Source organism: Emiliania huxleyi (assembly GCF_000372725.1).
Source record: "Emiliania huxleyi CCMP1516 unplaced genomic scaffold EMIHUscaffold_659, whole genome shotgun sequence".
Classification (NCBI taxonomy): Eukaryota; Haptophyta; order Isochrysidales; family Noelaerhabdaceae; genus Emiliania; species Emiliania huxleyi.
Window position 1 is genome coordinate 1 of NW_005197060.1, and position 23,663 is coordinate 23,663.

The 23,663-nt window shown below is 66.7% G+C and overlaps 3 protein-coding genes across 3 annotated transcripts; 1 reads left to right on the forward strand and 2 right to left on the reverse strand.

Annotated features, from left to right (window-relative positions):
- Nucleotides 1–7,171: 7,171 nt before the first annotated feature.
- EMIHUDRAFT_120554 (hypothetical protein) lies at nt 7,172–8,394 on the forward strand (the record flags this gene model as incomplete). The annotated part of the gene is made up of 3 exons (XM_005762905.1): nt 7,172–7,909; nt 7,975–8,165; nt 8,235–8,394. 3 exons carry the CDS (start codon nt 7,172–7,174, stop codon nt 8,392–8,394), a joined length of 1,089 nt encoding a protein of 362 aa, XP_005762962.1.
- A 2,952-nt stretch (nt 8,395–11,346) lies between these two features.
- Nucleotides 11,347–12,198, reverse strand: EMIHUDRAFT_248356 (hypothetical protein; the record flags this gene model as incomplete). Its single annotated transcript, XM_005762906.1, has 2 exons — nt 11,347–11,748; nt 11,947–12,198. 2 exons carry the CDS (start codon nt 12,196–12,198, stop codon nt 11,347–11,349), a joined length of 654 nt encoding a protein of 217 aa, XP_005762963.1.
- A 4,545-nt stretch (nt 12,199–16,743) lies between these two features.
- Nucleotides 16,744–20,574, reverse strand: EMIHUDRAFT_248361 (hypothetical protein; the record flags this gene model as incomplete). The annotated part of the gene is made up of 10 exons (XM_005762907.1): nt 16,744–16,753; nt 17,147–17,247; nt 17,335–17,778; nt 18,124–18,175; nt 18,238–18,425; nt 18,878–18,977; nt 19,072–19,269; nt 19,341–19,414; nt 19,520–19,604; nt 19,766–20,574. 10 exons carry the CDS (start codon nt 20,572–20,574, stop codon nt 16,744–16,746), a joined length of 2,061 nt encoding a protein of 686 aa, XP_005762964.1.
- Between the last annotated feature and the right edge of the window lie 3,089 nt (nt 20,575–23,663).

Genomic DNA, 23,663 nt, shown 5'->3' on the forward strand with positions numbered 1-23,663 from the left:
GTCCCTGTGATCTCCCTCTGGTGACCCCTCTGGTGATCCCCCCCTGGTGCTCTCCCTCTGGGGATGCGTCGCTGCCCGACCCACCACCCGCGAGGAGCACGCACCCGTCGCCCGGCACTCCCACGCCCTCTCGGCACTCCCACGCCCTCTCGCCACCCCGCTTGGCACCCGGCTCGCCGCAGGGGGAGCTCGTCGCGCGCGCCGCAGAGGCGCAACAGACTATTCGCTCGCGCGCGCCGCCCTCGGGTGGCGGCGGCAGCTCTCGCGGCAGTGGCAGCGGCGGCGGCAGGTGTGGCCGCGGCGACGGAGGGCGCGGCGGCGGCGGCGGCGGCGGTGGCAGCAGCAGAGGCCGCGGGGCGGGTGCCGGTGGCGCGCAAGGCAAGCGACCGGCCGCAGAGAAGCAGGCGCGCCCACGGGCGCCGGCAGAGTCGCCCATGGCTACGACGGACGTGTCTCATCCTCCGAAGCGGTCGCGGTTGCCGGCCCAGCAGGCCCAGCTGGCCCAGCAGGCCGCCGCACAGAGCGCCGATGCCGGCGGGTGGCGGACCAAGCCAAGCGGACCGCGCTCTTCCCTCCCCACCCCGCCCGAGGCGCCCGCCGCCGCGCCCGCCGCCGCGCCGGCGCCCACTCGCGCGGTGGCGTCCTTCGCCGCGTACTTCGCGACGTCGTCCCAAGGGTCGTCCCAAGGGTCGTCGCAAGGGTCGCAGCAGTCGCAGAGCTCGGACGGGTCGTCGGCTCCCAGCGGTGTGCGGCCGATGCGCCGCTTCGGAGAGGCTGTCTCGGGAGACGACGGGTCCGGTGAGCGTAGCCCCACGCCCCGGCACACGGCGAGGAGACGGCGACTCACCCCGCCCCTGCCTCTCGCCCGCCGCAGAGACGGACGCCGACGACTCCGAGACGGAGGAGGAGGAGGAGAGCGGCGTGTCCGCGAGCAGCGAGGCGCGCCCTCAGAGACGCGCCGCTGCGACACTGACGCGACGCCGGCACCACTCCACTGTGCCCTCCGCTCTAGGCCCGCGGCGATTACGAGGCGGCCATGCGGCACCGCGCCGGCTCGCGTGGCGCGGCGCGGCCCTTCCGCCGCGGCTCGTCGCAATCCAGGGAGCACAGGGTGAGGGAAGCATCCAGTCACCCCGATTGCGCCATGGCGTAGGCTCGCGGCCCTCGGGCAGCGACGACGAGCGTCCGCTTCGGCCCGCCGGCGGGCGAAAGCGGGCCCGGTCGGAGGGCGCGAAGAGCTGGCCGCCGGAGCCGTCCAAGGGCGCGGCTTGCATGTACGGCTTTGGCTGCACGCGGTGAGCGCTAGGAGAGGGGGGGGCGGAGCAGAGGGCGGAGCAGCAGAGACCGAGGCATTGCCCACGGGGACAGTCGGGCGCGAACGAGGACCCCCCCCCCTGCCCCCCCGCACGGCTAGGCAAAACCGCGCCCACCTGGAGGAGTACTCGCACCCCCTCCAGCACGTGCGCGACAGGGTGATCGGCTGGGGCATCGGCGGCGCGCAGCGCTTCCTCGTCAGGCACGGTCTTGTCGACGCGTCGCTGGCCCAGATGCAGGATGAGGCGCAGTTGCGAGGTGTGAACAGCGTCTCTTCACAGCAGGGTGTGTGAACAGGCCCAGATGCAGGAGGCGCAGCTGCGCGAGGCAACCGTGCGGCGAGGGTGGCGAGGCGACGGCGCCTCCTGTTCTAACTAGGCCCGCTTTGGCCATAGGTGCTCGGCACGCTCGGCGAGGCGGAGCCGTTGGCGCTCGACTGACGAGAGGAGGACATGCTGGAGCCGCATGGAGTGGCTGTACTCATGAGGCTTGCGTAGATGGCGCACGCTTTTGAGCCGCCCCCTACGTTACCATGAAGCGCGCGTTGAGCGTGCGTACTGCGTTTGGACAGCTGAAGGGGGGTGGGCAGTGTCTGTGGTCCGCGAGCGGCGCGATGGCGACATGGGCGCAGTCACCTTTGGTGAGATCATCGAGATGACAGCCGCCGTGAGGCGGGCATCTATCGCCCGAGTTGCAACGCCGCGTCCCGGCTGGTCGACGCCGCGTGCAGCTTCAGGGCTGGAGCTTCCAGCGTCATGGGCGCCTTCCCCGAGCGACGCACGCAACCTGACAGAGCTAAACAGGGCGTTCTAAGCAGTCGGCGCGGAGAGTCGCCAAAAAAGTCATAAAGCTACGTCGTCAGTCGTTGACGTTGTGGTGTTTTTCATAACACATATAAAGTGCTGCGAGGCGGCTTTTCTGCAAAATAAGCGCGCCCCAACCGGCGCACCCGCGACCCGGCACCGCCACCGACCGGGCAACGGGGGGGGGGGGGGGGGGGGCAACTGCAACTCGCTCGCGCACGTAAAAATTTTTTTGTTAGTGACCGCGCAAGATAAAAGGGTGGCTAAGGGCTCTGCCCGCAAGGCGCCCGCGTCGCAGACGCGGTACCATTGACAAATCTGCGATATACCCCCACACGAGCAAATAGCAAAATCCGAATACCGTGCACGAACTGCGTGATGTCGGACCCAAGCCTTCAGCTGGTGCCAAGACATCGTAAAATTGAGCCAAGAACGTCCGCCAAATCCGTGCTTTCGGAGCAACTGAGGGAAAGCTCCTGATCGAGCCCAGCGTGCCCGCGGCCGCCTCCCGCGCAGCACCGCCGCTGCGGAATCGGATCGAGCCCATGGAGGAGGAGGGCGCAGTCGGCCAGCGCAGCAGGCGGAGTCCCTCCCCGCGCCGGAGCCCCCCTGCAGTCGAGGGAGTCCTCGTTGGCGATGAAGGTGGCGACATCGAATCGCGGCCGACACATGTCACGGGAGGAATGGGCGATGAGCGGGAACGATGCGCGCTACGACGCCGACTCCGCCGTGCTCGTGGCCGCAGAAAGCCGCGCTCCAGGAGCACGCCAAGATGCAATGGCTCGCTTGCTTCGATTCAGCTCTCTCGGCAGCAGAAGTGGGGCTGGAGCGGGTGGGGGTGGATGCCGATTGAGGGGGAGCGTCTCCAGCTGCGCCCTGTGGCAGCTGCGCCCTGTGGCAGCTAGTCGAGGGACTTGGTAGTTGTGACCCCCCTGAGTGAGGACAGGAGAGAGAGAGCGTTTTGTGGTGTTGGTGTACGCAATAACGGGACAGGGTGGTTGTTCTCTCTATCTCCTCTTCTAGCTCTTAGCATGAGCTGCGCCCGGTGTCCGACCCCTTTTGCGCAGCAACACCTTAAACTTTTAGGCCCTCCAAATTCGGGTCGGAGCGTAGCGGAGTGGGCCCCGAGTTTGAAAAGGGCGACGGACGCTTGCGTCCTAGCCTCCAACAACGCCTCCCCGGCGCAGAGGGGCCCCCGGAGGGATGCACAACCGCTCCACGCCACGCCGCTTGCGGCGGTCCTCTTCCCAGCTCCGCTGAGGGCCCGTGCGTTATATAGTTTCACAGGGGGCAAACTTGAGCGAGCAACGACGGCAGTAACAGAAATGTTCGCTCGCTCCGGAGTTTCGCGCTCCGGCATCTGAAGGGTGAGCAATTCATCATCGATGGAATCCTACCCATCGCTCACCGGGCGTCAGCTTCGCCAGCTCCGCGGCCGGTGCCTCCACAGCAGCGACTGGGCCACAACTGAGCCTCGTGCCGTCTCAAAGCCTCGTGCCGTCTCAAAGCCATCTGAGCAGAGCAATATCCAGCCGGATCGGGCCGGGCTGGTGTCCACACGGCTCTCCGACACGCCGTGTGCGATCAAGAGGCGGCAACGGCCCGACTCAGGGGACATCGTGACCCAAACGGACCACCTAAGCATCAGCACCACCCCAACCAAGGGGAGAGGGAATCGCCTGCAGAGGTGGGAGGACCACGGAAACATCATGTCCTGGGACGATGACCCGCCGCTCTCCCCTTCGATACCGACGCCCACCCGGGCCCATGCATCGCCCGTCGCTCGGCCACGCACTGCTTGGGGCACTACTGCAGGGGACATCTCCGCCTCGCCCGCCACTCCCCGTCCGCGTTCCGCCGACCCGCTCTTGGTGTGCAAGGAGCAGAGTCTCTTTGATGTCGCGGTCGCGACTCCTCGTGCCGGCTCAGCCTCGGCCATCGTGTGGAAGGAGCGCAACCTGTTCGACCCATCCCACCGCCGCTGCCGCGCCAAACCGCCAGTGCCGGCCGCGTCAAAGCGGCGGCCCACCTGGCGTGACCCCCACGGTGTCATGCCGCAGAGCTACGGCGCATCGGCAAAAGTGCTCGCCCCGAAAGCTCGGCCTCCCCGCCTCTCTGATTTCGAATGACAATTTTGGTGAACGTGGCGTGGCGTGTGGGGCTAGAGCCGTAAGCGGGAGGCCGCGAGTGTGACTCTCGTGTGGGGCCGTCCTCTCTGAGTTTCGTTGGGAGACACAACAGTATGGCCACCAATGCCGCAAAATCCCTTTGTTACTATTGAACCTCTTGCAGCAAACGAGCACAGCTGCCAGGCCGGGAAGAATTGCCGCCGCAAGCGTCTAGGTAGTCAGCCCAGCACTGTCTGCGCTTGACAGGGTGCCAGAGCAGCGGCCTCGAGACTGACATGGCCGAACGAAGAAATGTAGTGCAATTCCAGTTGGGTCGGAAGCGAAAGTGAAGGCCGGAGCCAAGCAGGCTCCGAAACGAGTCGCGGCGGCAGCCCTCCCGCGCGGTGCAGCTCATCGGCAAGAAGATCTCCTCGTAACCAGCTTGTCCGGCCGCCCACCGCGCCGCCATGAGATGCATGAAGCGGCGCGAGTAGCGGCCGATCGACACGAGAGAATAAACCTATTTGCGCGGCATCGGAATTGAATAGGGCAGTAACTAGGGTGCCCATTGCGACCACAGATGAACAGGCCCATTCGCGACGAGGCACACCGGCGAGAAGGTGCTTATTGCGTTGCCAGTGCGGATAGGTGGGGTGCTGCTTCGCGGTCACCAAGTTTGGCAGCAGCACGTCGGAGTGCGAGGTGTCGGCGAGGCTATGACACAGGAAAGGGGGATCAGACTCCAAAAGGGGTGGCAAAAGGTGGCCCGGAGGTAGCACCGCTCACCGAATAAACGATGCCCACTCAGCGACGAGGACGTCTGGCTCTACGCGCCACCAGAAGAGTGCCTTGGGGTACGCGTGTCCATAGGTGTGGTTCCAAGCAAGGAGCGTGCAATGAAACCACCAGTACCGCCTGTGGTTCGGGTCGGTCGTGGATGCTGCCATCTCAGAGGTGCGGGCGAAGACGGACGGCCACGCCCTGCGCACGGTGCCGTTTCCCCATACACATGCGCCAGCATCAATCATCCACGAGATATTGGTGAGGGGCCGTACTCCCATCTCCTTTTGACGATACAGCATCAGCCACAAGCGCGCGGTGCTCTGCCGTAGCTGCCGCGAAAAGTGGCGAAAAAGGCGTAGATCTATCGACGGTAGCCCATGGTGCGCATAGAAGACGAGTTGCTCGACGTGAGGGAGGACCGGACCTCGAATCCCTGCCTCTGATGCGAGTACTGCTCTCGGCAGGGCTCGAACGCGGAGATTTGTGAGCGGAATGACGCACAGTGAGTGCGGCGGGCACCCACCGGTCCGCGCCGAAAAATAAGCTGCGCGCCCCCCGTTGACGATGAGCGCGCGCGTCACAGCGCAGGCCAGGTCTACACTGGCCGCGGCACCAGCTCCCGCGGTCTACACGCTAGGAGTGGTCCGCCCTCGCAATGAGTGCGGAATACTATCTATGACGAAAAGTACAACTAGTGCGACACAAACTAGTCCCTCTCGCTGCCCTCTCGTAAACGTAATCGCGCCAAGAGCGCGGATACACACAGAAACAAACAACGGCCGGCTATGAATAGCTGCGCATATACAGATCCCGACTGTTCACAGTTGGGAGAGAGAGAGTCGTCTCTAACGATCGCCTTTTATAAGTCGGGGCCCACTCCGCTGCGCCCTCCGCGACACCCAAATTTGGAGGGCCTAAAAGTTTAAGGTGTTGGAAAAGGGGTCGGACACAGGGCGCAGCTCATGCTAAAGTAAGAGCTAGAAGGGAAGCTAGATAGAGAGAGCAACCACCCTGTCTCCCGTTATTGCGTACACCAACACCACAAAAGCTCTCTCTCTCCTGCTCCTCACTCAGGGGGGTCACAACTACCGAGTCTAGCTGCCACGTTCAAAATCAGGACGGCGGCAGTGATGCCTCTGATGGGGTGCTATCACGGGCATGATCCAGTGGAAAGTGGAGAGGGTGGTATTGGGATAGTAGAGCAGGCGCTTTGTGGGTGGCGGGTATGTGGGCGGCGGCGTCGGGTTGCCGAATCGTGAGCGGAGCTCCTCCCTCAAGCTCGATCGGGCACGACCAGTAGGGACCCCCTCCCCCGGGCCCCGCTCTCAGTTGGGGGCGGCCTCCGCGGCCGAGTGGGAGATATTGGATGGGAAACGGGTCGATTTGCAAAGTGGGGCGCCGGGCCAGGCCGGGCCCGGCTCGGGCCCCTGCCGGGCCCGGCTCGGACCCGTGCCGGGCCCGGCCCGCGCGCCCTGCCGGGCCCGGTTTGCCCCTCCCGGGCCCGGCCCGCGCGCTGCTTGCCGGGCCCGGCTTGCCACTCCCGCGGGGGCCGAAGCGCCCAAATCAGCAGGTCGAGGAGCGAGGCGGGCCCGGCGAGGAGAAACCCGGCCCGGCAAACCGTCCTGCCCGGGCCCGTCTGCGGCACATAGGCCGGCCCGCTCACTCACAGCCGGGCCCGGACAGGAGGGTTTGCCGGGCCCGTTTTGCGCGAGGCGGGCCCGGCGAGGAGAAAACCGGCCCGGCAAAAGCACGCTCGGCGGCCCGGGAGCGGCCACTTTTGACCCGGCCGGGGCCCGCCGGTGCCCCTGCCGGGCCCGAACCGGCCCCGCCCGGGCCCGCCCCTTACGTCCGGCGCCCGCCGACAAACCCAAGTAGACTGCCGACAGCAAGTGGCCTGACCCGCGGAAAACTCGACGCACGAGAAGCGTAAAAAGGGACGGAACTCGAGAGCGCTCGCAAAGAGGACGCGGCGGCGGCCAATGGCAACATCCTCATCACCGCTATCCGGAACCCACCGATTATTTCTAAAAAACCCTGTCAGCAGTCGACAGCAGTTCGCCTACGGGTATGTTCGTAAGAGCTACATACACTGAGACTGAGAGAGGGCCCTTAGGGGCCTAGAGGACATACCGCCTGTCTCTTTTCTCCTGAGTACACTGAAAAATGGCGCGGCGGATGAAGCGGCCCGTCAGCCGGCGAGAATACTGGCGAGTGCGTGCGAAAGCGCGGCGCACGCGTCGCGACGCGCAGGAGGTGAGCTTCGACAGCAGCGTGTTGTGTCAGAGCTGCGGCTTTAATGTCTACGTGCATGAGCGGGCGGTCGACCTCTCCGCAGCTCAGATGCGAACGCTGCGGGGCGACGCGTGCGCTCTTCGCGCACGGCATGGCGCCGCGTCCTTCTTCCTTCCGCTCTCAGCTGCCGTCGAACTCGCCAGCGAACCGCGCCACCCCGCCTCTCCAGGCTGCTCTCCGGCCTTGCTGCGTTACGTTGCACAGCTGCTGCTGTCCGAGCTGCAGGACCAGCAGGACCGAGCCCGATTGCACATCGCCGGGCTCCTTGACGGCGGCACCTGCGGCGCCGAGTTTTGGGTGCAGCGCCGCGCGGCGGGCGAGCACGCGATCAACTGGCACTGGGACAAGGACGAGTCTCTGCTAGACAGCAGCGGGCTGACTGCCCACCCGCTCGTGTCGACGGTGACCTACCTCACGTCTGGCGGCGCACCCACGGTGGTGCTCGATGCGCGGACCGACGAGCACGGCCGGCTGCTGCCGCCCGCAGACGGGTCGTGGGAGGGCGGCGCCATCGCCGCGACCGTCTCGTACCCGAAGTCTCGCCGACTGCTCCGCTTCGACGGGCGGCTGCTGCACGGCTGCCCGCCGCAGCTGGCCGGGCCGGAGGCGGTGGGCTCGGCTCGCTTCCCCCTCCCCTCCCTCTCGCCTCACGCGCCCCCCGCCCGGTCCGGCAGGAGCCGCGCTCGCACGGCGAACGCCTCACGCTGCTCGTCAACGTCTGGGTGGGCCACCGCCCGCTCGGCCTGCCCACCGCGCCGAGCGAGGCGCTCCTCCGCCTGCTGCGCTGCGTGCCGGCACACTCCGGCCAGGTGCTCGCCCTGGACGCCACCACGCCTTGGAACTGCCTCGACGTCCCTCCGGCGAGGTGGCTCCAACCCCTCTCCCCTCCCCCTCTCCCACCAGCCGGCCTGAGCCGAACGGGGCGAGCGCGCAGGCATGTCGGCCGCAGCTCGGGCGAGCGGCTCGCGGCGCCGGTGATGGGAGGGCGCGCCGAGCTCCGCTTCGCGCTGCCAAAGCCGAGCACTGCCGCCGAGGGACGAGGCGTCGTCACGTGGAAAGACGTAGGAGTGAGGTTGGAGGTTGCACAGCAATAAGTGAGACAAAAATGCTGATCAGCTCCGCGATCTGCGAGATGCTCGCATGGTACATCGGGGGACTGCTCTGTTCTCGCGTGACATGTGTATGAAACAAAAAAGTAATATATCTTTTTCTCTCTTCCAGAAAAGTTAACGAAAGCAAAACCCGAAAGCCATATAGTGTTGAAGGCCCATGAGCATGACCCTAAAGGGTCGACGTACAGAGGCTGTCCGGCCACACAAGCTCGCGACTGCGCGAACCCCAAACCGCGCCGGCGCCGCCGAGAGCACAGAGCGCGGCTCGTCTAGAGCGCGGCCCGCACACGCACAACGCTCGCCTCGGCCTCACAACAGCACAACACAAAACCCGCCCCCGACACGAAAGGACACCGGAGAGGACGGGGAAAGGGACACTTGCCAACACGGCACATGGGCATGCACAGAGAGGGTACAAGTCAACTATCTCCCCCTGTGGGGCACCGAGTCGCAGCTGCACACACACATGCGAGTCCGCGGTCCACCATGCAACTAGTAGTGAGGAGAGAGGGAGAGTGCCGTTCGATCCGGGGCGCCGGGAAGGAGGCTGCCTGTCCGCTCCGAGTCGCTCTGTACGTCTCTGGCGGGGGCACTCTAGGAATTCCTACCTCAGCCGCGTCTATCGAGCTCTATCCAGCCGGCTCTAGCGGGCCGCGGCTCTAGGTGCGGCGGCTGCGCCGAGAGACGGGGTGGAGGAGGCAGCTGCGCCTCGCCGGAGGGGCGCGGCGCATGGCGACGGAGAAGTCGTCCTTGTTGCGGTGGCTGCGGCAGCGCGAGCACCAGAGCTGTAGCGCCCTCCCCTCGGTCCGGTAATCCTCGCCTGCAAAGCGCTCTCCACGCGCCTTATCAAAACGGAAGGCGGAGACCAGCGCTGGCGAGAGGCCGGCCTCAGGCTCCCACGTGTCGTCCTCCGACCCGAACCCCGACCAGCGCACGAGAAAGTGAGGCTCGCCGCCCTCGGCCCGCTCGTCCAGCAAGGAGTGCACCTCATACACGGGGTCCTCCTTGGAGTCGTCAGAGTCAGGCGCGTGGCGCAAGAAGTTGCGAATCGCACGCGGGCGGGTCGGCGGAGTCGCGTCGCGCGGCTGCCTCCCACGTCTGCGAGTTGGGGTCACCAAGCCTCTCTCAGCGACAGTGCGAAGACGGGAGCCAGCTGGGGCGGCCGCCGCCGCCGCCGGACTCGCGGCTGCCCTCTTTCTCTTGGACGCATGGAGCAGCTCGGATAGGGTGAGCCGCTCGTCGGCGAGGGCACGGTCCGCGTGGCGATGCCACGCCCGGATGGTGTCGGCCAGCGCGGCCTCTCCCACCTTGCCCGCCTCGACTTCCTCCAGTGCGGCCGCGACAAGGTGGAAATTCACCCTGCCTTTGAGGTCGCGGTAAGGAAAGCGGCGCTCGCGCTGGAGAAGGAAGCGCGACGGCGGGAGAGCCTCGATGTCGATGCCGTCGAGGGGAGCGGCCGAGAAGATGGCAGCCGGCATAGTCGATAGTGGGATTGAGCGGCCGCGAGAGAAGCGGAGCTAGCACAAGCTCCTTTGCCGACTTCCGAGGACGCGTCCCAGAACAATTCTGAAGCGATCGTGACCAACCAAACCCACCCCCTCGTAAACCCCATTCTGAGGGGTCCTGATTCCAAAGCCGCTCCCAGCCGCACCCGCCAAGCACCTGCCGCCTCCACCTCCGCCTTCAATCTCAATGTCCCACCCCCCTGCGCGCGGGTAGTCTCCCCCCATCCCCAGGGCCTCCAGGGCTCGCACCTCAACCTCTCATAGACCAGCGCAAAGCGTCATAAGAACGTATTTTCTTCTCAATAACAAGGTCTGTGAAAGCAGCCCACCCTATTAGGAATGCAGCTCTCTCGTCTGATTCACGGTTTCACACACGATGGGCAGCGAAAAACAGCAAAAGTAGCAAAATCGGGTCCTTCGCCATGCGCGGTCCTTGCTGACCCTGCCAAACTCTCTCGCCGCCGTTCGCTGCTCGGCTTGCGTATGCGGATGGGAGCTTCGAGGACATGCAGGCGTCCCGCCCCCTCCGGCCATCCCCTCGGCTCCCAAGTGCGCGGCCGCGACGCGCTGCGCACCCTCTTCCGCGCTGCGCGCGCTCTCGGCATGGCCTTCGTCCGACGAGATCACCTCCTCTTCGCGCCGCAGGTGCACAACCAAGGGCTGGCCACCTCCGTATCCATCATGGTGAAGCCAATGGGCCAAAATTGGAGTGAGCTCCCCTCCCAGGTGGCCGGAGGGTACACCTCGGGTCGGCGTGCTGGGGGGGGCGCCGGTGCGCAAGCCCACTTTCCGGGCGACCCCGAGGGGGAGGAGGCCGGGCGAGTGGCAGCAATTCACTGTTAGTGTCCCGGGCCGCTGCGGCACCGTTTATACGGCCCCTCGTGATGTCTTTCCGATTTTGCATTGTGAGTCGTCCTCTGGCCAGCCGAGGGGCGCCAGAACGGCATGTGTACTGGTGCTGGCTGCGGGTGCGGAACGGGCTTTTTTTAACTCGCAACCAAGCATACTATACAAGGACACCCTCGGGGGGGACACTCGGCGCATGTGCGACGCGTCAGGGTGGAGTTGGCGGTGGCCGAGCGTCGTCTCCAGATCGACTCGCAGCGCGGAGTCGAGGGGTGAAGCGCGTCGCGCTGCGACACTCGAGAGCCGGCGGGATGGCCGTAGGGCGCAGCCGACTTTGATGTCCTCGAAGGCCCGGTGCGCATTCGTCCTCTGAGACCCACGCGTACAGGAAAGGGGGCGAGAACGCGCCATTCTGCTGGTACCGTTTTTGCCACTTTCTGCTGGCTCGTTCGCCACAGTGCAGCTGAGGAGAGTCGTCCTGGCCTGGTGGACAATTAATAAAGAAAAAAATGTTCTCGCACCATAAAGAAGAAGGACAACTGTGTGGCCGCCGCCTTCTTCGCCGCGCGCGCAGCTGCACAGCTCACACCTCCCACCTGTGGCTGCAGTCTGTGCATGTGGCGTAGGTGCGCGCGCGGTCGACCTGCTTCTGGCCCGCGCGGATGGCGCGGTGGACCGCCGCGCGGGTGCAATCGCAGCGGTCGCATCGGTAGAGGTCGGTGACGAAGCCCTTGACGGGCCGCTCGCGGACGCAGTCGCGCTTGCGCTTCTCGCGCCACTCGGAGCGCTGCCGCTGCAGCGCCGAGCTCGCCATGTCCGACGCGGTCAGCTGCAGCATCGCGGAGGGGGAGAGGGCCCCGTCCAGCAGCTTGCGGCGCAGCTGCGGGTTCTTAGGGTCGCCGAGGTTGAAGACGAGCGGGCGAAACTTGAGCCGGAAGGTGGCGCCGCCGCAGGTGCGCAGCGCCAGCTCGAGCGCGGACGCCAGCTCGTCGAGGCGGCCGTGCGGCGGCGCGGGAGGGGGTGGAGGCGGTGTCATGTCGACATCGCTGCTGCTGCCGCCGCCGCCGCTGCTGCCGGCAGCGCTGCTGCTGCTGCTGCCACCGCCGCCGCCCTCGCTGCGTCGGATGTCCGCAGCGAAGCCCGCCTCGAGGCTCTGCTTCAGTCGATCGCGAGTGCGACTGACCCCTTCGGCTGCAACTGCATCGCCAAACCTCTTATTGACGCTCCGCAATGCGGTGGTCAGCAGTGACGCGTGAGGGAGGAAACGCAGTATGCGGAGCAGGCAGTCGTCCGGTAGCGTTGTCAGGAGGTCCTCGCCTTCTTCCATTTCGTCGTCCTCGTCTGAAGCCATGCAGGCCTCGAGCGCAGCGGCAAAGTCGTCATCGTCGGAGGGCTGGCCGGCGCCCTCGGCGCCCTCTCTGTTTGGTTCGGACATCTGCAGACAAGCGGCTGCGCGTCTGCAGGAGTCAATCGACAGCCCGCGCCGCCGGGAAACTCGAAGTCGAGGGGAAAGAAATGGCCCACCCAAGAGCACCTCATCCCCCTCAACAGTCCACCCTCAGCAGTCCAATATCTGTGTACTAGTGTGGGACCTGCAGCGGGTCCCCGCCTTTTTCTCCTGGCACACAGGTACTCACTTATCCCTTATCCCCTCCACCGACGTTCGAGAGTGCTGCAAACGGCATCGGATTTACCTCGCTCGTAACATTTTCGCAATTAATAATTCGTAATGGCTAATGCAAAGCTCTTCCGATGTTCCATTCCAACCAGACTCGAGTCCCAGGCATCATCCACAGTCTCAAAGGGGGTCGGTGCTTGATCCGGCGCCCGACGCCCGGCGTTGCGAGGCACGCGGTGTGCCCGACGGGTTCGCGCGGTCGCGGCGAAGGCTAAAGAGGCGGTCCTTCAAGCGCTGGAATGCCTCGTTCTGCTTTCGTGTCGAGCCCTCCAGCTCGCCGCCACCGCCGTGGTCGCGGAACCACCGCGCACGCTCTTGCAGAAACTTGTCCTCAATGTCAAAGTCCGTGGCTACCGGTGCGGGCGAGAGCGGGCGTTGCATTTGCTGCTGTCGGCTGAATGATGCGATGGTCCACTCGCAAGTCACTGGCACCGTCGCGCCTCTCGGCACCTCGTCCCAAGGCCGGCCATAAAATAAGGAGATGCGCCCCTGCAACTCCAGCGCGCGTTCCTGGTCGAGTTCATATGCGTCGCTGTCGTCAGGCGCCTCCTCGCGTGGCCGCCTCACTGGCGAGTCCGGGTGGGAGAAGTAACAGTCATCCCCGTAGGCGGGCGAGCCAGGCGGTGTCGGACCTCCACCGCCTGGAGCAAGCTGCGCCTCGAGCCATGCCTGTGACGCCTCTGAACCCGGGTCGCGCAGGTATGCATCGGCCTCAGCAGCATCGCCCGTGTAAGCTTGTACACGGCGGTTGCGAAAGTTGGCAATGCTGCCACGGGTGGAGAGGCGCCAATCACCAGTCTCAGAATCTTGCACCCAAATTTTCTCTGAAGCGTGTGCGAGGTCGTCTTGCTTCTCTCGCTCAATCCGCTTGGCACGCTCGAGTTTAGCCCGCTCCTCATGCCGATCGGCCTCGACGCCATCCCAGCCCTCCGGCACCCAATCCCCGCCTGATGGCTGCCCGTCGTTGTCGCGCGGCTCCAAAAGCGCCTCGTCGAAGTAGTCGCAGGTGACTCCGGGCACGTCTGGGGCGATGCCTACACCGTCGTAGGTGCACGTGCACGCACCCTCGCACATGCAACCGTCCAAGTACTCGAGCCGGGCGCGCTCGTACGCTTCGGAGGCGCGCCACTCGGTGATGCGTTCACCGTTGATCGGCTGTCCAGCTTGCTGTGGGTCGAGCAGCCAGTCGCGGAAGTCCTCAACCTCCGCCACGCCGAGAGCTGCCTCCGACGCGACCTTTGCCACCGCAGCGTCAAAGGTGATCGGTGCTGGCTGTGATTTCCCACGCTGCTCATGGCGGCGTCGCCGCTGATCGGTCATTCGTTTCGCCGCCCGCTCCCCTAGCTTGCGACATGGCGGCGGCCCTTCGCTTTGCGCCGCTTGCAAGCCCAGCGGTGATCTGGTGATGCTGCGCTGTCGGCTGCGCTTGCCGGATGACTCCCGCACGACGCCTTCCTGCGTGGTCGCCTTCCTGCGTGGTCGCCTGCGTCGCATCCTCGTCGTCGGTGGCCGGTGGCGGTTCGCGCTCTCGCTCCTTGCCCCCCATGCGCGCCGTGGCTCCCGAGCTGAGGCCGACGATTTGCGGCGGGACGGCCGAGTTTGAATGAGCTGGTTCGCGGCTTCAAGAGCGGTCGGCGCTCCGGCACAAGAGACTTATAAGGGTAGATTGCGGCCTGAGGATAGGTAGGTATAGGTGAACGACCCAAATCTGGGTCGGAGCGGAACCCTGCGATCCGATGCTAAAGTTGACTCTAGCAACGTCACCACGCCTGCGTGCGACGCCGCACGCCGATGCTAAAGTTGACTCTAGCAACGTCACCACGCCTGCGTGCGACGCCGCACGCCGATGCTAAAGCGTTACACGCCTGCGTGCGGCGCCGCACGCCGATGCTAAAGTTGACTCTAGCAACGTCACACGCCTGCGTGCGACGCCGCACGCCGATGCTAAAGTTGACTCTAGCAACGTCACCACGCCTGCGTGCGGCGCCGCACGCCGATGCTAAAGTTGACTCTAGCAACGTCACCACGCCTGCGTGCGGCGCCGCACGCCGATGCTAGAGTTGTCTCTAGCAACGTCACCACGCCTGCGTGCGACGCCGCACGCCGATGCTAAAGTTGACTCTAGCAACGTCACACGCCTGCGTGCGGCGCCGCACGCCGATGCTAAAGTTGACTCTAGCAACGTCACACGCCTGCGTGCGGCGCCGCACGCCGATGCTAGAGTTGTCTCTAGCAACGTCACACGCCTGCGTGCGGCGCCGCACGCCGATGCTAAAGTTGACTCTAGCAACGTCTCGCGCTGGTCTCGCGCTGGCGACGGTTGGTCCACGCCGATGCCAAGGCTGCTACAGGGGCCAAAGTTTCAATGTACTTTGGCTAGGGCCAAAGTTCCAATGTACTTTGGCCAGGGACCCAGGGGTACGTAGGTACTACGTACGCAGGAGAGTCCAAAAATGGCGTCCGTTTTGGCTGCCGGACGTGCGGTTGAGCGTTAACGACACCGCAACACAGTGGCACGTCGTCCCACATAAGGCGTCGCGGGACACACAATCAGACACACACACTCAGTGCTACTATATACGCCTCCGCCCGCTCGCCTCTCAGGCGCCATCTGCGTCCCGGACGCGGGCAGCATCGTCCTCGGTGATGAACCCCGTATGGACGAGGTGGCCCAGAGCGCACTTGTGATGGACCCACTTGCCCGCCCACGGGCCAACCTTGGGCTTGACGATGCGTTGCCCGGGCAGAATCCTGGCGCCGCACAGGTGGCAAAGTGATGGAAGGCGAGCGGTCGTCGCGTTTGCGATGTGAAGGCAGTTGCGGGCCCAGTGGTCGGTCTGCCCGCAGCGGTGGCAAGGCCAGGCGCCAGTTGTGGGGTTGCCGCCGGCAGGGGTCGGCGGTGTGATGATGCTCGCGTACCCGTCGCGAGGGAGGCCTGTGACCTGCGTCCTTGCAAACTTGGGTGCGGCCGCCTCCATCGTTGCTTGGTCAAGGTGGCGCTTGGGCGCGCTGTCGTCCACGGCCACCGCGTGCATCTGGGCCTCGTCGTGGGAGCGTGCAAAGTCGGCGGCCGCTGCCGCTCCGCTGTTTGGCACAACGACCGGGCCAAGAGTGTTGTTCAACAGTGCCTCCTCGTCCAGCTCGTCGTCGTCCGCCATGGGCTCTGATGACGACGTAAAAAGTTTGGGCGTACAAGAGTTTCAAAGCCGGCGCCCCGTTGGTGTCGGCGCTGGTAAAACGTACGCGAGAGTTCTCGTTTTCCGTACGCTGCGATGCTGCTGGGCACCCGCCACGAGGTCGTGCCTGGGTCCTCGTGGGGGGTCCTCGTGGGGGGTCCTCGTGGGGTTTTAGGTATGTTGTTGTGGGGGGTCCTCGTGGGGGGCCCTCGTGGGGGGCCCTCGTAGAGGGTCTTCTCACCTGATGGGGGATCCGGGGAGGAAACGCAGGAGCCCGCCCCCCGCCCCAAGGCCTCGCAACGATTGCCGTGTTGCGCTGCGTTGCCTTCGCGCACTTCCCTGTACCAGCAGCCTGTTCCGGCGGCCGACCGAGCCCTGTCCTCCCACTCTACCGACAGCGCTCCTCCTTCCGCCGATGCGCCTGCTCTACGCGCTGCTTCCCACGCTCACCGCCGCCGTCAGCGTGGGCGCTACAATAACTGCTGCAGCTGCCGCCCGCCCGACCCGCCTAGGTTGGAAGGAGATGAGGAGCGATGGAACAGCCCGAGGTGCGAGGAAAGAAAGGAGCGGCGCAGCTGCCGAGTACACGCCCCTTCCAACAGCCGTGGCTAGGCTGGACGCGCCTCGCCTCTCTGAGCAGCCAGAGAAGCGGCGAGGGCGCTTGCGTGGCGCGTGGTCGCGGTATGTGCTGCTCCGCGATGAGTGGAGCATGGATGAGTTGCGCAACGCGACACGGCTCCGCACCGCACGGCAGTGGACCTGGGAGGAGCGGACGCCCGGGACCGCACGCACGATCATCCTATCCTCGTGCTTTGTGCTCCTGGCAGCGATCCCGGCGATACTCTCCAACCCTGCAGTGCTGCCAAAGATTCTGGAGCTAGCCGCGCTGAGTCGCGAAGGCATCAATCCGTTCGATCTCTGGCAAGAGACGGGAATCAACCCCTTTGCCCTATGAGATCAAACATTCACCATCTCTGCGGCTTCTTTTCGTGCGATTTGTTTTTCCGTGCGTGCGTGAAATTCCTGTATCTGTGTGTGTCGTGCTGCGTGTGCGTGCTGTGTCCGCGGGCTAGGGCCACCGCGTCGTGTCCAGGTGTGCGTGTGGGCGAGATTGGTCCGAGACATCTCAAACAGACCTGAGGTATCCGGAACGATGCCGCGCCCCGCCGCGCCCCGCGGCCCCCCGCGCCCATATGCCGGCGGACCACGGACACAGACCGACCGCGCTGCGCACACGGGTGGGAGGCGAGCGCGCGCCTCTGCTAAGCTGCTCTCAATATGTCTCTCTCTCTCTCTCTCTCTCAAAATACAAAAAACATTTCCGCGGAGTTCCGTCTCTCAATAAAAAAAAGACACGCACCACGCCGCACGGCGCCGGTGTGGCGGTGCGGCTGTGGCCTGTGCGCGGGCGCAACCGACACACACATACACATACACAAATGCACACGTAACGTAAGACGGAGCGCGAGAGAATCGCTCGCAAGCTGAGCTGTTCTCACTACCGCGGGCTGGCGAGCACATGTCCGAACCAGGCGGCCTTCCAGCGCGCCGCGCCCGCCGCCTTTTTGGCGGAGGCCGCCCCCCCTCGTGTGGCGAGCACCGCCTCGCCGAAGGCGGCGGCGACCCTCGCCTGCAGCGCCGCAGCTGCGCCCGCAGACTCCGGCTCCTGCTCGACGCCCGCGGCGGCGGCCGCCGCCGCCTTTGCGGCGGCTGCGACTCCCGCGTACCCGACGAGGACGCGGCGGAGGAAGAGCGTGAGTGCGCGGAAGACGGCGAGGTGCGCCGGGGGGAGGCGCGCCACGAGGGCGACGGCGGCGGGCGCGTGGGAGGCGGCTTGCTCGGCGGCGGCGTGCAGCGGCTGAGGAACGAGCGGCTCGGCGAGGCATCGCACCCAGCGCAGCAGCACGGCGGCGACAGCTGAGGTCGGCACGGGTGGCATGGGCGTCCCCTCGTCGGCGGCGCGGAGGACGGCGCTCTCGTCGGCGCTCCAGCCAAGCGGGTGGCGGAACCACGTCTCGATCTCGACGGCGCTCGTGCGAGCCAGCTCCGCCGCCCCGTGGCAGGCGCCTGCGCCGCCGTGCGCCGCAGCGTCGAGCGCCGCCTCCGCCACGTTGTGCGCGTGGCTCAGCACAGCGTCGAGCGTCGAGACGAGGAGCAAGAACTCGAACGGCAGGCTGGGCAGCGCAGACGCCGGGGCGGGCGCTGAAGACGCCCCCGCGGCTGCTGCCGGCGGCGGGGGCGGCGGCGGCGGCGGCGGCGGGGGCGGTGCGTCCGGCGTCGCCTCCGGCTCCTCCTGCCCGTCCGGCGCAACCTCCTCCCCATCCTCCACCACCGCCTCCGCCGCCTCCGCCGCTGTAGCGGCCTCTCCTCCCGCCGCCGCTGCACGGTCGCCCTCTCCTCCTCCCTCCCCCCCTCCCCGCCGTTCCGGTCGCGCCGGCGGTCCCTCCCCTGCGGGTGGCGCGGCGCGGATGGGCTCGCCGGCGCGTGCGCGCGACTCGAGCCTCACGCCGATGCAAGTTGGCTGCCACTGCGCCGAGACAGAGAGGACGATGTCGCGCCTGCGGGACGTGTACGTGTGATGGACGTGTGCATGTGCGTGCGCGTGCCCCGGTCTCGGGACGGGACGGGGAGGACGAGGTCGCGCCCGTTCTTGAGCCGGAGCAGCGCGAACGTCTCGAGCGGCTCGCCGGCGTTGAAGGGTGCGGCCTCGGAGGCGCGCACGAGCAGCGTGACGGTGAGGCTGACCTTCTCGCCGGGCAAGAGCAGCCCCGCCGCGGGCGACACCGAGAGCCAGCGCGGGGGCGCCGCCTGTAGGAAGGTTCCGAGAAGGTTCATGGAAGGTTCCTGCAGCACCGAGAGCCAGGGGGGCGCCGCCTCGTCGGTCGGCTGGTCGAGGAGGCGGTACTGCAGCGCCGTCTGGCCAGTGTTGGAGAGGAGAGCGGGCAAGCGGGCGGGCGTGCCGAGCGAGACGAGTCCTGCGGGACGTGTCCAGGACACGTCACGGACACGTCACGGACACGTCACGGACATGTCACGGACACGTCACGGACATGTCCCGGACATGTCCCGGACATATGCCGAGGCGTGCGACGCCAAGAGGAGAGGTCCCGACGGCTCGAGAGGGGGGAGCTACATCTCGGCTGCATCTCGGCCACATCTCGGCTGCATCTCGGCTACATCTCGCCAAAGGAGAGGTCCCACGGCGCGAGGGTGGCGGAGGGGAGGCACTCGTTCTCCCACGTGTCGAGCGTGCGGCACACCTCGCCGTGCACCGCCAGCCGCCGCTCCTCGTCCGCCACGGCCACCGGCAGGGCGAGCGCGGCCGACACGGGGCGATGGTCCGAGAGGCGCAGCTCGTGCCTGGCGAAGCCACGCGGGCGGGGGGTGGGGCGTGGCGGGCGGGGCGTGGCGGGCGGGCAGAGCCGCGTCGGGAGAGGCGGGGCCGGCCGCGCACCGGCCGTACTCGAGGCAGCACGACGGCTCCGCGGGGCAGGCGCGCGAGGAGGGCCCGCCCGCGCCCGCGTCCGCGCACTCCCTCCACAGTATGCGGTCGCACCAGGCGGGCGCGCGCCGCTTCTCGGACGAGTCGTACTCGTCCGAGCCGGGGTCGTACTTGTACGTCGGCAAAAAGGAGACGGCGCCCTCGCGGTACCTGGCGCGGGGCTCCGGGCAGGCTGCGACGCGCTGCTCGAGCAGCGAGGGCAGACGTGGCAGGGGTCGCACCCTTGGAAGGCGGCGCCGGAGCCGATGGCGGACCGGAGCTGGTCGGCGGCGAGCAGTTCGCCGACGCGGCCCGCCTATCGCGCAGTAGCAAGCCCCTCCTGCGCCGCCACTCGAGAGGGGCGAGGGGCTCGGCAGCGTGGCCGCGCCGCGACGAGGGAGCGAGTGATCTCGTCGTCGACCTCGAGGCGGTAGTTGAGGTCGCCGAGCCAGATGACGTAGTCGTGGTCCTCGAGCGACAGCCCGCCTACCGCCCGCCAACCATCCCTCGTCACAGACGCACCCCTCGCACCCGCGCCTCCTCGCCAGACGGCCCGCCGCTATCGAGCCCGGCCGGGCCGCCCGCCGCCTCGGCGGCTGCGAGGGCGGCGCGGTCGGCGCGGTGCGCGGGCGAGAGGGAGGCGAAGCGCGCGGCGATCTGCGCGAACTCGCCGTTCCGCCCCTCCGCCGCCCCCGGCGAGTGGCCCGCCGCCAGATGGCAGTTGACGATTGCAAAGCTGGACGCGTGCAGCGTGAGCGAGGCGCCGACCGCGCCCTTGTTGCCGAGCAGGCCCAGCGCACCGGTGCCGACGGCGTCCGAGGCGACGCGGCCGACAAAGGGCGCCAGGTCGGCGCGCACGTACACCAGCAGCAGCATCCCCACCAGCTGCCGCGCCACGAGCCGCACGTACTCGTCTGCGCCGAACGCCGCAGTCACGTGCGCCTCCCACGCCGCCGCGGCAGAGGAGAGCGCGCCGCCCGAGCCAGCCTCGAGGCGGACGACGTTGCCGGCCGAGAGGTCGACCACCTCCTGCAGCCCCACCACATGCACATCGCACTGCCGCTCCGCCGCGCCGCCGCGGAGCAGCCAGCACGGGTCGAGCGTCTCGGGCACCAGGCCCGACGAAGTGGCGGGAGGCGGGCGCTTGCCGCCGACGTTCCAGGTGGAGACGCCAAACGTGAGCGGCCGGCGGGTCGTGTAGTCGTCGCGCCGCAGCGCCATGTGCCGCTGGACCCACAGCTCGCGCACCTCTCCAAAGGCGCCGGGGTCGTATTCGTGGCTGCCGTCGGCTGCCTGGGAAGAGGTGGCATTTTCGTACAGACCCTTGGCCAGGTCGCGGCCACGCGAGAAGAGGCCCTTGGCGCGGCTGCGGAGCGAGCTCCTGCCCTTGTCGGTGTTCATGAATATGCGAAGTCTCGCCAAACGAAAGAATTTTAGCGAGGAGACGCTTAGAGACCGAAAGGGAGTGAATCGCATGCTCACCTGGAGCGAATTCACTTTTGAACGTGCGGGCGGCACGGCTGTCTGTTTACAGGCGCTGGCCGCCCGCGCGCGCCGGACCGGCTCCGGCACGTTCGGCGCTGGGCGGCGCGCGTCCACACTGCGCGGCGCGCAAAATGCGACGCAGCGAGCGCTCTGCTGCTACGGCGGCGGCGGCGGCGGCCGTCGGCCAAAAGGCAGACGGCAGACGGCAGACGGCAGACGGCAACGGCTCGGCTTGCGCTTGGTGCGGACGCGCACACGCGCGCGCGCCGCGCGTCGCTCCGCGAGGGCGCGCGCCAAAACCACGATTCGAACTGGTGCCAAAAGGCGCCGGAGCGAACCGCGGTCCGGTCGCGCCACCGCGGCTGCGGGGTTGATAGAGCATGCCGGCTGCACCTCCTCATGTACCTCCGCTTTCGGGTGGAGGCGCACGCGCTGCCGTGACGGCGCTCGCCGGCGTTTGCGGCGCTATGGCGCTCGCGGCGCGCTCGTGGCGTTCAGGGCGGCTCGCACAGCGCCCACCCACGCACACACGCACGCACGCACGCACGCACGCACGCACGCACGCACACACACACACACACACACACACACACACACACACACACACACACATGCATGCATGCATGCACAGACACACAGCCCATTCCCCTTCCCCCTCAAGACCCTCAAGGACGAGGACACACACAGGACGCACCTCTAGCGAGGCCCGCATAGCAATGGAGTTGGGAGTCCACCGTGCACCGCGCTGCGAGCCTGTCGTGTCCCTTGTCAGGAGCAGGAGAGCCCCACCTGTGCCCCTGATCGTCCTTCCAAAATCCTGCTCGTGCAGGTGTGGACCCTGTCCTCCTCCCCTATCTCCCTCGTTTGGGTGCACTTGGAGCACTTGGAGTGCAGTCGGTAGCCTCACATCCAGGGCCGGGGAGCTACGCACCCAGCGCAGCGGGCCGGATGATCGGGATCGGGTTACGGGCTAGAGAGCCCTAGCCCTGGGGGGTGCGCGTTCGCCGGGAAAGGGCCGCAGAGTAAACACGGGTCTCCGAGGGTTAGCTCTGCGCTCCGGGTTTCCCCTAGCAGCGGAACGCCCCCTCTACTCGGAGCTAGTAGACACCAGAAACTGGCACGACAACACACACACTGGTCACTCCTCCCTGACATCATCGCTTGGAACCCGTCAGGAAAGTGGCCCCTTCGATATGTCACACGTCTGAGCGCGGTATGTAGCGGTCCCGGTATGTAGCGCGAACCCCGCTACATATCGTCCGGTGTTATGTAACGGTCCGGGGCGCCTATTCGCGGTATGTATCGCGACCGCTACATATCACCTCCGGGGAGCTATATAACGGCCGAGACGTCTGCCCCTTTTTTGTGGGGCCCCTTTCTCAGGAAAACAGAGCCGGGCAAAAGACACACACGCCCTCGCTCGCTCCCCCCTCCCTTGACCAGACAGCGAAAACGAGACCGTACAGTGCCCTGTGCACGTACGGGCGCGCCTCTGGGCGAAGCCCAGGGTAGATGCGTCTCGAGAAAGCAGCGTGGTGTGCCTCCTCGCCTCGCGTTCGCTGTGTCTGTTTTCAAAAAAAAGTAAAGACAAGAGAGGGGTAGGGAGGCGGGAGAAGCCAAAAAAGCCGTCCCAAAAGCCACAAAAAGCCAGCGAAGCTCCCGTTACGCGATTGCTCGCGAAGCGCAGCATGATGCGTGGCCAGCGTGGGAGGATGCCGCCGCTGTCAGAGGAGAAAGACGCATTCAAGGCGCCGGAGCGAATCGCGGTCCGGTCGCGCCACCGCGGCTGCGGGGTTGATAGAGCATGCCGGCTGCACCTCTTCATGTACCTCCGCTTTCGGGTGGAGGCGCACGCGCTGCTGACGGCGCTCGCCGGCGTTTGCGGCGCTATGTATGGCGCTCGCGGCGCGCTCGTGGCGTTCAGGGCGGCTCGCACAGCGCCCACACACGCACACACGCACGCACGCACGCACGCACGCACGCACGCACGCACACACACACACACACACACACACACACACACACACACACAAACAACACACACACACACACACACACACACACACACACACACAACAACAAACGTGTGAGTGTTAGAGTTGTTTGGTATTGCTAAAAATCTCTCTCACACACACACACACACGCCCACCCAGACCCCAGAGAGCTCCATCGTCCTAACACCCCAGAAAGCCCGAGGAACCGTGCAGCGCGTAGATATATGTCTGTGTGCTGTCTGCTGTGTGGTGCACGCCCTTCCTGCGGCGAGGTCTTCTCTGAAAAGGAAGAAAAACCCGGCCCCCAGCCTCGCAACGCAGCCCGGGCCCAGAGCCACAGCCGTCAGCACAGCCGTCAGCTTGCGGCGCCGGCCAGCTTTCACTCACATGGCGCTCTCGGCAACGCTGTGGGCCCTGGCGCTCTCCACCAGAACGGCTCGCAGCCTCCGCACGGCGGCTCGCCCCTGCCTCCTCCGCGCGAGCCCGGCTCCTCGGCTGGCGCTGCCGCTCGAGCTGCCCGACGGCGGACTCAGCCTCGAGCGGAAGCTGGGCGAGGGCTCCTTTGCGGAGGTCGTCGCCGGCGGCGGCGGCGCCGAGGCGGTGCTGAGCGGGCGCAGCGGCGCCCGCGTGACTCCGGCACGGGTGCGCGTCGGGCTCTTTTACGGGCAAGTGACGCGCGGCAACGCGGCGGGCGCGCGTGTGCTGGTCAAGGCGTACTCGCCGTACGGGCAGCCTCCGTGGGCCGAGGACGGGGAGCAGGCCGGGCCAGAGGGCGGCGTATCCCTCTCCGGCGAGGCGGCCGCTGCGCTCGGGCTCGCGGACGTCGCGTCCTCGCTCGAGGCGGCTCTGTCGTCTCCGACGGCGGCCAGGAGCGGCGCGAGTCTCGCCGAGGCGCTCGCGCTCAACGAGTACTCCGCGCACGCGCGGGTGCAGGCGGCGGCGGCGGCGGCCGGCAAGAGCGAGCGCGACGTCGAGCGGGAGGGGCTGACGCGGCTGATCGGGCGGCAGGTGGAGCGGGGCGACCGTGGCGAGCCGCTCGTGCTGCACGCCTTTCCGTGGGGCGGCGAGGGGGTGCGGCTCGCTCCG